Below are 13,090 nucleotides of genomic sequence, written 5' to 3' on the forward strand. Positions count from 1 at the left end.
AACACGAAATTTTGACTGAAAAAAAATAGTTGATCTGTCAGTTATTACACTGCATTGGTTTATCAGTGTATGTGTGTCCTAAATAGATAAACAGGCTCTTATCATAAAAAAAAAATCCCGCAAGCACACACGTGCAAAAGAAACGACTTGGCCGCAGGAGTGTGGATGAACGCTTCTGCAGAAGGAGGGGGAAGAGTAAGAGGAGCAGCTGACCCCGCCCTCCGCAGACTTGACCATTGACTGCACGCGTTCAACATACACGCACACACACACACACACACGCGCGCGTACACGCATTCCCACTTTGACGCTGCGTGACGCCTCCTGGCTCGTGCGTCGGTGAGTAACGCAAAGTCACGTTAGCGAGGAAGTATCGCGCACATGATGAAGACTTGCCTTCCTCCTCTTCCTCCTCCTTCAAGCTGCAGCTGGCAGTGATTCGAGCGGCGGGGATTGTTTACTGCAAAGAAGAATCAGAAGAAGGGGACCACTTCTTGCTCGGATAAGCTCGGCAAGGCGTGTTTGTTGGCTGCAGGCCCAGGTTGGTTGGGGACCCTTTTCTTTTTGTACCCACCTCAACTTATCAAATGCCCGAGAAAAAAAGTCTTTCTTAAAAATGATCGTATGTGGGGCTGTTTTGTGTTTGTTAGCTGCATTGCGTTCACATTTGGTTTTGATTATCATGCTCCAAAGAGTTCTTTATATAAGGACATCTGCCTGCTGCATGCACATCAATACGTGGAGTGTGTGTGTGTGCGTGCATCCTGTTTGACAGAAAAACGCTCTTCCAGCTGAGCGTCTTGTGTCAACATTTGGGAGAAATTGAAGAAAAATAAATTCAAAGTATTACATAAATTAATGAACTGCAGTAGAGTGCTTAACAAGTTTGTTGGACCACCCAACATACTGGAAACTTGTTTTTATTGGAATGTGGAAGTGTGCCTAATGAAATGTCCCGTGTGCACAGTTGAAATGGTGGTCTTCAATCACATTTTGAGGCATTAAAGTGTTTTGCTCTTACTTAAAAGTGGCGTTGTGAATTTGCTTTTTTTCAAGGCAATTTTGTGAAGTATTTTTATGCGTTGAGAGTTATTGTGGTTTGGGTTTGTTCTCCATTTCTAATGTAAAAATCAACTATTTATGGCAATAATAGTGACCACAATGCTAATGGGCTGTGAAAAATGGCATCAAAACGTTGGAGTCATTTCAAAGCTGTATTCCAAACCACATACTTTATTGTTCGCTTGATCGATTTTTTTATTTAAAGTCCTCAGCTGTTGGTAAACTAGGTCTGGAAAAGGGGATCCGTTTCATTCTGAATGACACTAAATTCCAACTGAAGTTGTAATGGTGTTGAATGTTCTTTCAATATAATCTGCTCATGTTGTTGGGATTCCTCGCTGGTTGTTGCGGGACCAATTGTCTTGGATTGTTTACGACTGCTGAAGCGTTTCCCCATCACTTTCTTTCCATCGGCCGATTGGAAAGACTGCAAAGTGATGAAGGGAACAACTGAGTGTGGAACGCATTTGGTTTTGGCTCTCAAAGTCCAAGACGAGCCAAAGTTAATACGCAGGAGAGCTTTAGACGAGAAGATCTCTTCCCGAAGAATGCGTCTGCTTACATTAACAACACATGACACCGATATAGACGCCAATTCAGACATAATCTGTAGTCACATGCGTAACACTACAATGTTACAGTCGTGCACTTGTGCTTCAAATTAGTTATCCCGGGTCAAATTTTTGATTTAAAGTCTACCCATACTCTTTACTCCGAAACTTACTTATAACCAATCTCCAATCCCTGACCTCGACCCGTTACTCTAATCCATCCGTTATCTGTACCGCTTCTCCTCACTAGGGTTGCGGGGGGTACTGGAGCCTATCCCAGCTGCCTTTGGGCAGTAGGCGGGGGGGCACCCTGAACTGGTTGCCAGCCTATCGCAGGGCATGCGTAGACGAACAACCATTCGCGCTCACACTCACACCTAGGCCTAGTGTGATGTGGGCGAAAACCGGAGTACCCGGGGGAAACCCACGCAGACACGGGGAGAACATGCAAACGCCACATAGGAAGGCTGGAGCCGGAATCGAACCCGCGACCTCTGCACTGTGAGCCCATCGTGCTAACCAGTCGTCCACCGTGCCCCCCCCCGTTACTCTAACTCAGGCGTGGACAAACTACGGCCCGGGGGCCACACGCGGAATGTGGAATTTTAGAACCCATTGTGGCCCGCCAATCAAAAAGTTTGCCCACCCCTGATGTAACTCTTCAATCCCCCCAACACTAACCCAATTATGATGGAGAACGAACAAGAAGTTGACTCAAGATTTTTTTTAATAAAACTATAATTAAGTAACAACTCTCACGCTCCCTTTGAAGATACCTCATGGAGAGACGAGTCCGTGACTTCAAATAGCACATCTTATGCTTTGCTTATGACACTCGGGACAGCATTCCGTCTGTAACACGCCAACATCATCAGTAGAAAAAAAGTGCGAGGATGTCTTCCGTGTGAAGAATGTCCAAAAAGCAGTCAAGCAACTGCAACATTCCTCGACCATATTTGAGTTGCTGTTGTTGCTTGTTATCTTTTTCTGTCCTTCTTCTACGCTTGAGATGTTCCATGTCAGAGTGCCGCATTCATATTTCAAGCATGAGTATGCGAGCTCACTTTTGGCATCTCTTGCGCGACTGTTCCAACCCTTTGACAGAGGCCTTGGGAATGCAGCTATGTAGAGATACAATTAACTAATAGAGAGTTAATTTTTTTAGTTAATTTCCCGCATGAAATTGAACCAAATGCCCATTCAATACTGTAAAAAAAAAAAAAAAAAACTCCCCTCCATTATGTGCGTTGTATTTACACCAACGAGAATCATCAACTGCTACACAAATGTCTTTTTTTTTTTTTTCTTCACTTTACTAACTCATTTATTGCCATTGACGGCGAAAGCCGTCAAAGATCCATTTTTTGGACTCGGCTGGTAATAACTGGTTGACATCCTCACATTAGCCAGTAGCTGATGCGCCACAGTAAAGAAAAAGAAACGGAATTTCCACTCGAAAAGGAATAAAAATGCCTTTCAGCAAAAACTGGAAAAGTAACACCTCTGCATGTACATTTTTAGCTTTGTGTGTTTTTCTTGGAAATGACCACCCATCCTTCCATTTTCTAAGACGCTTCTCCTCGCGAGGGTCGCGGGCATCTGTGGGTTGTAGGTGGGGTGCACCCTGGACTGGTTTTTAAATTTATTCTGTCTGTCTGTCTGTCATCAAAGGATGTGCAATCCATCTTTTTATTCTAATTGAATTATTATATAGCTTCTTTTTACACTTGTGTGTCTGTTAGCCGATTAGCCTGGACAGCTTCTCCCCCTTCTGAGTCATTTTCCTGCCACACGTTAGTTTGGTTAGCCAAGGCTCTGCGTTGAATGGCCGTTTATGTACGCAGCATTAGCTTCATGCTACGCTACGGTGGGCCCGTTATTGTTAGCACTAGCTTGGACAGGTTTGGTTTTACTCATCAGTGCACATGGCGCACGTACACAATCACTACACAACCACACGTACCCACTTGTGTGCACACATCAACAAACACACAAATGTGCACGCACACACTCACGTCTCCCTAAGCATGCACACAAGCAACACACTCGCCCAGACTCACACACATCTGCACGTGCACACACACACACACACAATATGACATTGTGGCGGCGCGCTTGCTATGCAGGAAGTGCGACGCTGAGAGGACAGGAAGTGACAGGAAGTGTCTGCTGTGAAGTTAAGTTTCTCTCCTCCAAATTCAACCTTCACTGTTCGCTCGATCACTTGCACTTTTGAAGCATTCATTCAAAATTTTGGCTTGACCATATAGTTTTTATATATATATATATATATATATATATATATATATACATATAATTTCAATGTTAATTTTTACAGACATAGTTTTACACAAATATTTAGATACTCATAGGAATAAAAAATGAATATTAAAAAAAATATATCACAACAAAGAACGAACTATAACAAAAGTATAGAAAAATACAAAGTTGTACATTTGTTTAAAATACAACAATTTTATTTATATAGCGCATTTCACAACAGCTGGGTCTGTAACAAAGCGCTTTCCATATGCCATCATATGAATACAGGAAGGCTTCAAGTATATACAAATAATTATGGAACATAATCCATGAAATGAACACACAAAACAAAGTTATAAGAAATGTGAATTTATAAAACCTAAAATACAATAATAGGATTAAATGCCATAAGAAATAAACAACAAACGGACCTTTGGTTGGGGAAGTGAAAAAGAAGAAGTGGCGCGTGCCGCATGTCAACTCTTGTGCACTTACAGGAAGTCCAAGTTGTGCTGGGGGTGGGGCATCTTTCTTTTTTTTATTACATTCTAGCAATCACTCATCTTCTGCTTTTTTTCCTTGGCTTTTTTTTCAGCTGCATGTGGCTGCTGCTCGCACTTTGCATTTTCATGAGGACGGAACTGAGGTGCTTCTTCTATTGTCTTCTCAACGTCCTGCTCCCTCTTCTATGGACGCAGATTGAGTGAGTAAAGCTAGAAATGGCAAATATTTACAACCAAAACAATATTGGATTTGAAAAAGGCTTTAAAAAAAAAACAAAACAAGAACAACCCAATGCTACTTTTTAACATTTTAATAATGTATTACTGATATGTTTATTAATCATTGTGCATATTTCGAGATTAGCTTGCAATGTACATAAAAAAATTGTTATTAAACTAATGTACTTAACAAAAAAAGAGGCTTGTAGCCCTGCTCCATTCCATAGCGCAAAACTAGAAAAAGGAGCGTGAAATCAACATTATTTTTGAGTTTTCAAATGAAAAATAAAAATGTATACTGTATTAGAGAATGAAATTAAAAGAACATTTACAGTAAAAAATAAAATATTTGTTGAAAACTAATATATTCATAAAATATGTTATTCAGTTAAGAGGAGAAAAAACGTGCATTATGCTGTAGAATTAAGTATTCTCAGTTAAATAAGATAAGATAAATACAATAAAATAAAAACTAAAAATAAAACATTGATTTTGTATGTATGTATGTAAGTATGAATAAAATGTACGAGACTAGAATTAAAATAAAATGTGATGTAGTGCAAAAATAAATTTATCATTCATTATAGAATAAAATCCAGAAAATAGTTGATTATACGACAAAATATATATTATAAAAAATATTGAGTCAAAAACAAATATATAATAAAATAAAAAATATATAAACTATATAAAAATAGCAACAATAACTTTCATTTGGAATATATTGAACTGTCAAATAATAAAGCATTTATTGATATAATTAAAACAATTCATACTACTCCATTTTTGTTATTCTACACGCACGCACACACGCACACGCACACGCAAAATCACGCATCTCTGTCCTTGTATCGTGTAAAAATTGGGTATATTTAGGATTTAAAAATAATAAAAATAGCTTTTCTATACATGCTCACAAGTGGAATGTTTCTGTTTTACGGTTTGAGTCAATGAGGAACAGACGTCAGGTCAAATTACTCGGCACATCTGCGTGTGCGTGTGTGTGCGCGCGCGCAAGTGTGTGTGTGTGGGGGAGTGTGAGTGTGCGCGTGTGCGTGCGTACGTGTGCGTGCGTGTGTGTGTGGGGGGGGGGGGGTGCGCGCGCGCGTGTGTGCGTGTATGCGCGCGCGCGCACGTGTGTGAGTGTGGGGGGGGGGGGAGTGAGTGTGCGGGGGTGCGTGTGTGTGTGTGTAGTCACACAGGATGTTAGCTTAGCCACTCAGCAGCACAATTCTTGCACCGCCAACATTTCTGGCTATGTTGTGCTTGAGATTTGAAATGACTTTTGTTTTTCCTCCTCTTGTTCTGCGGCTCCTTCTGGTGTGTGCAACTTGGCCACCGGGGTTCCGTATGATGCACGCAGTAAGCCACGTTTTTTTTTTTTTTTTTTTTTGCAGAGGATAAACAATATGACATTGCTTACATGATTAACATTGTAAAATCCATGCCATTTTTTGAACCAATCTACTGTGTTTGGTGTCGCGTCTTAGCGGTAAGATTTACTTTGAATGTTTTTTTATATTTTTGGGGGGGAGAATTATTATTTTATTTTAAATCATTAATTTCACATTACAACATAAGACAAATTTTGACATAGAACAACAAGAACAACAAAATCCAAACCAACAAGAATAACAGTTACTTCTTTGTGCTTGTTCTTAAGTACATCTGAAAATATCTCCGGAAGATAGAGAGGGAAAAAGTACCGCAGACATTCGAAAGGAAACAATTGAGCCGTTTGTTATTAGTGTTGGACACGCATGCACAATTGCAGTATTGTGTTCACAGCTGATCACAGTGTGCGAACGCCAGTGTGCATGTGACTTGGAGAGATACACTCAACATGTCATTGGTTTCAGTTTACATTCGGCGCATATTTTAACTCGTGCCAATTTTATGCACGCATTCGAGTTTATTGATACAGATTTTTTTTTTTTTCTTTTCCTTGGTACTCATATGTTGCAATAGGATGGTCGACCCTTTTCAAGCGAAATAATTGGAGCCACTGAGAACTGAGGAGGGCTAACTCAATTTTTGATCCTTTAGCCCACTTTGGACCGGGACGCTCCGGGCTGTGCAGATAAAAATAAATAAATAAAAACTAGCAGTACTTCTGATTTATTTATTATTCAAAGCGGAAAAAATATTTTATTTTGAAAAGTGACCGGCTTCTCCCCGTTCCGTCCATGATGGACTCTTGACGCGTGTCAAGATGCTGATCGTCTCGGTCACATTACGCTAATTTAAAACCCACAAGCTAGCAAACTGACAGCAAACAAATGGTGAAGGGAAAATAATCGATTGAAACCTGAAATGTTATTTTGGCCAGCCTTTATTCTAACAGTCTATTAATTGAGTTTTTAAATGACCATGCATGTTTTGTGTGTGCGTGCCACGAGAAATGTGCTTGGTCATCTTGTGCTCCTCTAATGAGCCACACGTGATGCGAGTACAAATTGTAATACAATAAAAAAGGTGTCAAAACGGTCGCTGTCACTTCCTGCCTGGTGTCCTGACATGCACTGTTTCGTCACGGCTTGCAGGAAATGGGCTGCGCGTTGCTGCATCCTGATTAAAGAACTCAAAAGCCGTGTTTTCAGTTTTCACCCAAGATAATTTAGTTTGAGTCCGGTGGGTTTAACCAGCATTTTTTTTCTTTAAAAGAGCCTTCAGGGTGTGAATAGTGGACTGGATAATTTGATTATGACGGTGTGCAAACTTGTGTGTCGAGCTGCACTTCCTGTTTGTCAGCATCTTACAGGAAGTGCTGAGTTATTGTTGTGATGTTTATCAGGCGTGTGTTCCCGTTACCGTGACATCAACTACAGACTAATTTTCCACGACTATAAAGATAATAAAAAATATATACTACTATTACTACTGCTACTGATAATAATGGTTAATAAATAATTAAAACTGAAACTAATGATAAGCAGTACCGCATTGTGGATCACCTTACCAATTGTTTACTGAAATAATTAAATACTACCGTTTACTGTGTACATGTTAAAAGCATGTGTAAAATTGATCACTTCAATTATAAAATGATTCATTCTCAATTCTCAAAATTAATCTACTTAATTATAGACAATAAAACAATAGAAACATTTTTTTAGCAAAAATAAATAAAATACATTTATTGATAGTATTTTATTTTTATGAACTATTTGAATATGAGGTTGTTAAATGTATGTGTAAAATTGTTTATTTTATTATTATTTTGACAAATTATTAAATGGGCTGGCTTTTTTTTTAAATGAGTAAATTCATGTAAGTTTATTATAATAATAAAATGTCATTCTCATATTTGTTTATTATATGTAATCAATGTAATAAACAATGAGTTCATAAAATATAGACAAAAAACGGTTCAATGTTCATATTCAATATATAAAATAATTTACAATAAATTAGTCAGTATTGAATGAGGAAAACCATTAAAATTACATTTTAATTAATCAGTTTTAGGACAACAACAGATAAATGAGTGCAACAAATTTGAGAGGACTCTTGACATTGTAACTGCACAGTTAAAGAGGACCAAAACAATTTACCGTTGTGTCAAACCCTTTGTGAAGCAGGCTGAAGCATCCAGTGCAGACCGCCTAAACGTGGAGAGATGCCTGCCCCGCCGCCTCCTCCGCCTCCGGGACCCCCGCCGCCTCCCACCCTGGCACTTGTGAGCCACGACAACAATCATAATCAATAACCAAAATATTTTTAACGTGTGTGGAGTTAGATGACACTTGTCACATGTTCCTAACTTGGGCACGTGGTTGTTCCAGGCCAACACAGAGAGGCCCGGTCGCGGAGAACAGAAAGGACGCAACGCTCTCTTGTCGGACATATGTAAAGGAACCAGACTCAAAAAGGCGGTCACCAATGACCGTAGTGGCCCCCTGCTGGACAGTAAGACATTTGCTGCATGAGGACACTAAATATTATATGGGACATATAGAAATGATAGTTCTAGAAATATGATACATTAAAGGTGTGTAAATGCATCATGATCTAAATATGCAACAGTCAATCATTTAATAAGTTATATTAGAGTTGTATAAACATTAAATAGGATATACAACAGTATTATTAGTCATTCTTTGCAGAGGATAAAGAATAGGAACATTCAAATCTAAATCTGCCCGAGTGAGCGCCTCGCTTTTGCCGCGATAATCCATCCTCACAGATGTGGCATGTCGTGATGGCCAATCTAAAGCATGTGTGCAATAATGATGTCCAATCGGCATCATGATATTCCATCTTTGTGAAGTGGATGGCTTACCTTGGCAAAGGAGAGGTGTGCTCACTAAAAGATTCAGTATGATTAAAAATGGTATGATCGAGGTGTCAACAACATTCAAATTATGACTTGCTTGTATCCCAGAACCCAAAGGAGGAGGAGGTGGCGGTTCAGGAGGAGGATCAGGTTCAGGTGGAGGAGGAGGTTCAAGTGGAGGTTTCGGTGGTGGTGCTCCTGCTGGTTTAGGAGGCCTGTTTGCGGGCGGGATGCCAAAACTGCGTTCGGCAGCCAACCGAGACTCCAGTGGTAAAAAAAAATAAATAAATAAAAATAATTGGTATATGTCTTCAGTTATTTCTTTTTTACTCCCTTCTCCAGACTCAGGACCCAGCAGAGGACCCGCACTCCCTCCAAGTCGCTTCGGTGGGAGCCCTAGCCCCTTCGGTGGGGGCTCCACTGGTCCTCCCAAGCTCCCAGGTGCACCCTCTGTCGTCCGCAGTGGGGTTCCTGATTTTCCCAAGAACCGCACAAATCTCTCCTCAAGGCAAGACACTCCAGGGGGTGCCCCTCCTCCAATCCCCAACACGCCTCGACCCAACCAGAACTTCAGTACCCGTGGGGGGCCAGCCCCGCCGTCCCTCCCTGCAGGACCGAGATCCAGCCCTTCTTCTGGACCACCACCCCCGAGTCTTCCCCCGGGACGGCATGGGCCCCTGCCTCCACCCCCAGGTGGCTCCTCGAGGCCAAGCTTCTCTTCACCACCGCCCCCGCCCCCTCCAAATAACAGCAGACCTCCCTTACCCCCAACTCCCGGGGGGCGGCCCCCACTTCCCGACGACCGGCCCCCACTCCCGCCGGCCCCAATTGGAGGGCATCGGCTATCCATGCCCCGAGACATGCCCCCTCCACCGCCTCCCGCCGTCAACTCCAAACCGCCATCTTCTGTCTCTTCTCGCTCTGGTGGGGGGGCGCCACCTCTACCACCGGGGCGACCGGGCCCACCTCCTCTGCCGCCGACGCCCCCTGTTGGGGACGACCACTGTACGCCTCGTCTGCCACAAAGGAACACTTCACTCAGGTATGCCAAAAAGAAAACATCCGTCCATTTTCTATGTAGGGGTTGCAGGAGACAAACAAGCTTTCAGTCAGATTCACACCTCTAGTCACTTTAATATTTTCAGTTAACCTTTTGAGCGGAAGGAAAAACTTGGTGAGGCCAATGACGGCACATTCAGACAAATGAGTGTATCTTTTTGGCTGATTTGAACAGGGCTTATTTAGAGAGGAGCAAATCTTCTCTCATCAGTGTTATAATGTTGATGTCATTCATCTCCAGCACTTGTGGCTCTGCACCCCATACCCGGACAGGACCCCTCCCTCCCCCGCCCAATGAGAGGCCGCCATCCTTTGGAAGAAACCAATCGTCAGGGCGCACAGGTTGGAAGAGTCAATATGACATCAGAAAAACTGTATAGGCCTACTGTGGACTCTGTAATGTTAGCATCACATTATCTCTCACGTTTGCTTCAAAAGTTAAGGTCAACCTTAAATTCCAAATTTAACTTTCAATGTTAGCTCCTAGTGGTGGCTTCCAGTGTTACCTCTTAGCTTAATGTTCATTTTTAGCTCACTGTTACCTCTGACCTTAGCTTCTAATGTAAGCTTTAATGCTAAAGCTATTGTTGGTTTCTATTATTACATCTATCGTTAGCATCCAACATTAGTTTTAACATTACCTCTGTTAACATCTAAAGTTAGTTTAAGATGACCCCTGAAGTTCGCTTCCAATGCTAGCTTTTGCTACTGACCAATGTTAGCATCTAAAGTTAGCTCTTATAGTGCAGTCCAATGCTTCAAATGTTACAGTAATGTTAGATTCCAATGTTAAATTCTAACATTAGCTTTAACATTAGCTTCCAACGTGTCCTCCACAGGCCCCCTTCCCCCGCCTCCCCCCACTGGGCGTAGCGTGGGCGGTGTCAGCATGAGGTCATCGCCGGCACATTCTCCTATCGGGCGGCCGGCGGCGGATTCCCCACGGAGCGGGCCCGGAGGTAGGCCCCCTCTTCCTCCGGACAGACCGGGGATAGGTGGAGGCGGTGCCCCCCCTCCACCGCCGCCACCCATGGGCAACGGCTTCCAGAACTCGCACCACAACCAAATACATGGTGCGTGCTCATGAATGCTAATGTGGCTGTAGTGATTTTCAGCTTGTCCCACTGTTAAACTAAAGTGTGGCATTTAAATGGGATTTCTCCATTCTTCCAGATGATTGGGAGGTTCGGTTCACTTTCCATCCTGTCTCGGACCTGCCTCCACCCGAACCCTATCAGCACTTTCACAAGACGTACCCCAGCAAGATCACCAAGACCGACGGCAGAGGTCAGCCAACTTGCATGCATTGTGACTTATGACAGCATGACCTTTTGGCAGGAATAGGATTTAGCATACAGAAAAAAAATGTAATTGTGATTTTTTTTTTTTAATTTATAGTAAATCGATTAAATTAATTAGATAAATCCTTAAAAACAGATATATGTTAACAAACCAATTTTAGGGTGACATTTTTTTAATATAATTATTCATGGTAAGTTTAGGACTTTAGTGTAGTAAATTTGCAACTTTAATGTCTTCATTTTTTTGCTTGCAGCATGAGCATTCCTCTCAAAATTAAACGATCACTTTTAGATAACCAGCCAACATTATTTTTTTTGTTTTGTTTGCAGGTTCAGGAAAAAAGGAGAGAGGGGCTCCTCCTCTTCCTCCTATACCCAGGTGAAGAAGACTTGCAAAGCGGAGCCGAGGAACAGTGTTAAAAAAAAAAACAACAAAAAAAATGTTTCATTGGAGAAATTTTAGCCACCAGTCAGAATGTGCTCCACTCCTACGAGATTCACGGATTTAATTGATTATCCCTCACTTGTGTGAGTTTTCCATCCTGAGGCCATTAGTGAACACAGAATGAATGTCACATGCATTTAATCAGCTTCCTCAGGGGATTGACCTTTTTTTATTTTATTATTTTTTTGGGGGAAGGGGGGTTGAATGTTAAAATGTTTGTGCCTTAAGGAGAAAGCCAGGGATTCATCCCATTAGTGCCTTAGATAAAATAATTTACGTATGGTTTGCTTGAGTGTTCAGTTCGAAAAAGTGAGAATGAGTCTGAATGGCCCAGCCACCGCTGCTGCATCGGGGGAAATGCAATGTCAAATTTCACCAACAGCCACGCGTGCCTTTACAGTATGTTTACTTATTTCTGTGTTTCTGAATGGTACTATTTTTTTTTCCCTTTTTCACCTGAGCACACTCTCTTTACCGTAATTCACGTCCACGACTTGGATGATATTGCACTCGGCTGCAACAACAGCACTGATGTATTTTTTATTTGCGTAAAAAGCGCCCTGTTCTATAAGTGCAGTGATGGACCTGTGTATGTATTTCTGTATGGTTAACGCGAGTCGTAAAGTCTTTCTTACCAAAACTGTGCAGTATTAAGTTTTTTTTTTTTTTTTTGCTTTAATAGGGGTTTCCTAATCTGGTCCTCAAGTGCCACTATCATGCATGTTATAGATTTTTCCTCCTCCAACACTCATGATTCAAATGATCAAGATCATTAACATACTTCTGCAGAGCTTGCTGATGAGCATATCTGAATTACATGTGTTGGAAGAGGGAAACAGATAAAACCAGAGGGAAGTGGCTCTCGAGTACCGTCTTTGGACACCCCGCTTTTCAACATATATTAATAATATAGTTTTATTGTCAAAGACAATCAAACAGAAGTTGACATCAGTTAATAAAAGGAGATATGTTTTTGCTGTACTTTGGCTGATGCCTGATTTGTAAACCATACCGAAACAAGTCTGGTCACTTTTGTAAAAATACTTCACTGTGACCTATTCATATTCTATAACCTGATTGAAACAAGAAAAGAAACGGTTTGAAAGCTCATAATTATCTACACTACATCATAAAAACATGATTTAAATTGCGAAATCCATTAATTGTAATCCAGCACAGTTTTCTCTAAAAAGATAATTACGATGGAAAAAATCATTTTATATTTAAAAGCAATTCACTGATCTACTACACAGCCACCTATAAAAACGGAAATGAAAAGATGAATAACGTTAAAAACATTCATGGATCTACCACGGTTATCCACAAATTTGTTTAAACTGTAATGTCAAATTTAACATTTAAAATGACCATACACCGCCATTTCTCGCATGGAAAACCATAAAAATATGTAT

The 13,090-nt window shown here is 41.2% G+C and overlaps 1 protein-coding gene across 4 annotated transcripts; it reads left to right on the forward strand.

Moving 5' to 3' along the window:
* The first annotated feature begins 130 nt into the window (after positions 1-130).
* On the forward strand, positions 131-12,659 carry LOC148330037 (WAS/WASL-interacting protein family member 1-like). Of its 4 annotated transcripts, none has more exons than XM_088304081.1 (11): positions 131-339; positions 423-541; positions 4,471-4,578; positions 8,179-8,276; positions 8,383-8,506; positions 8,982-9,143; positions 9,216-9,915; positions 10,174-10,274; positions 10,772-11,005; positions 11,106-11,219; positions 11,564-12,659. In XM_088304081.1, the coding sequence occupies exons 4-11, from the start codon at positions 8,217-8,219 to the stop codon at positions 11,614-11,616; spliced, it is 1,548 nt and encodes a 515-aa protein (XP_088160207.1). In that variant the 5' UTR covers positions 131-339; positions 423-541; positions 4,471-4,578; positions 8,179-8,216; the 3' UTR covers positions 11,617-12,659. The 4 variants fall into 4 exon arrangements, with proteins under 4 accessions (XP_088160207.1, XP_088160208.1, XP_088160206.1 ...); XM_088304082.1 differs by having other exon boundaries at positions 285-339; positions 429-541; XM_088304080.1 differs by lacking the exon at positions 131-339 and having other exon boundaries at positions 346-541; positions 8,176-8,276.
* Positions 12,660-13,090: the final 431 nt, after the last annotated feature.

This window comes from Idiotropiscis lumnitzeri, chromosome 9 (assembly GCF_059441095.1).
Source record: "Idiotropiscis lumnitzeri isolate Australia: NSW breed Sydney's pygmy pipehorse chromosome 9, RoL_Ilum_1.0, whole genome shotgun sequence".
Classification (NCBI taxonomy): Eukaryota; Metazoa; Chordata; class Actinopteri; order Syngnathiformes; family Syngnathidae; genus Idiotropiscis; species Idiotropiscis lumnitzeri.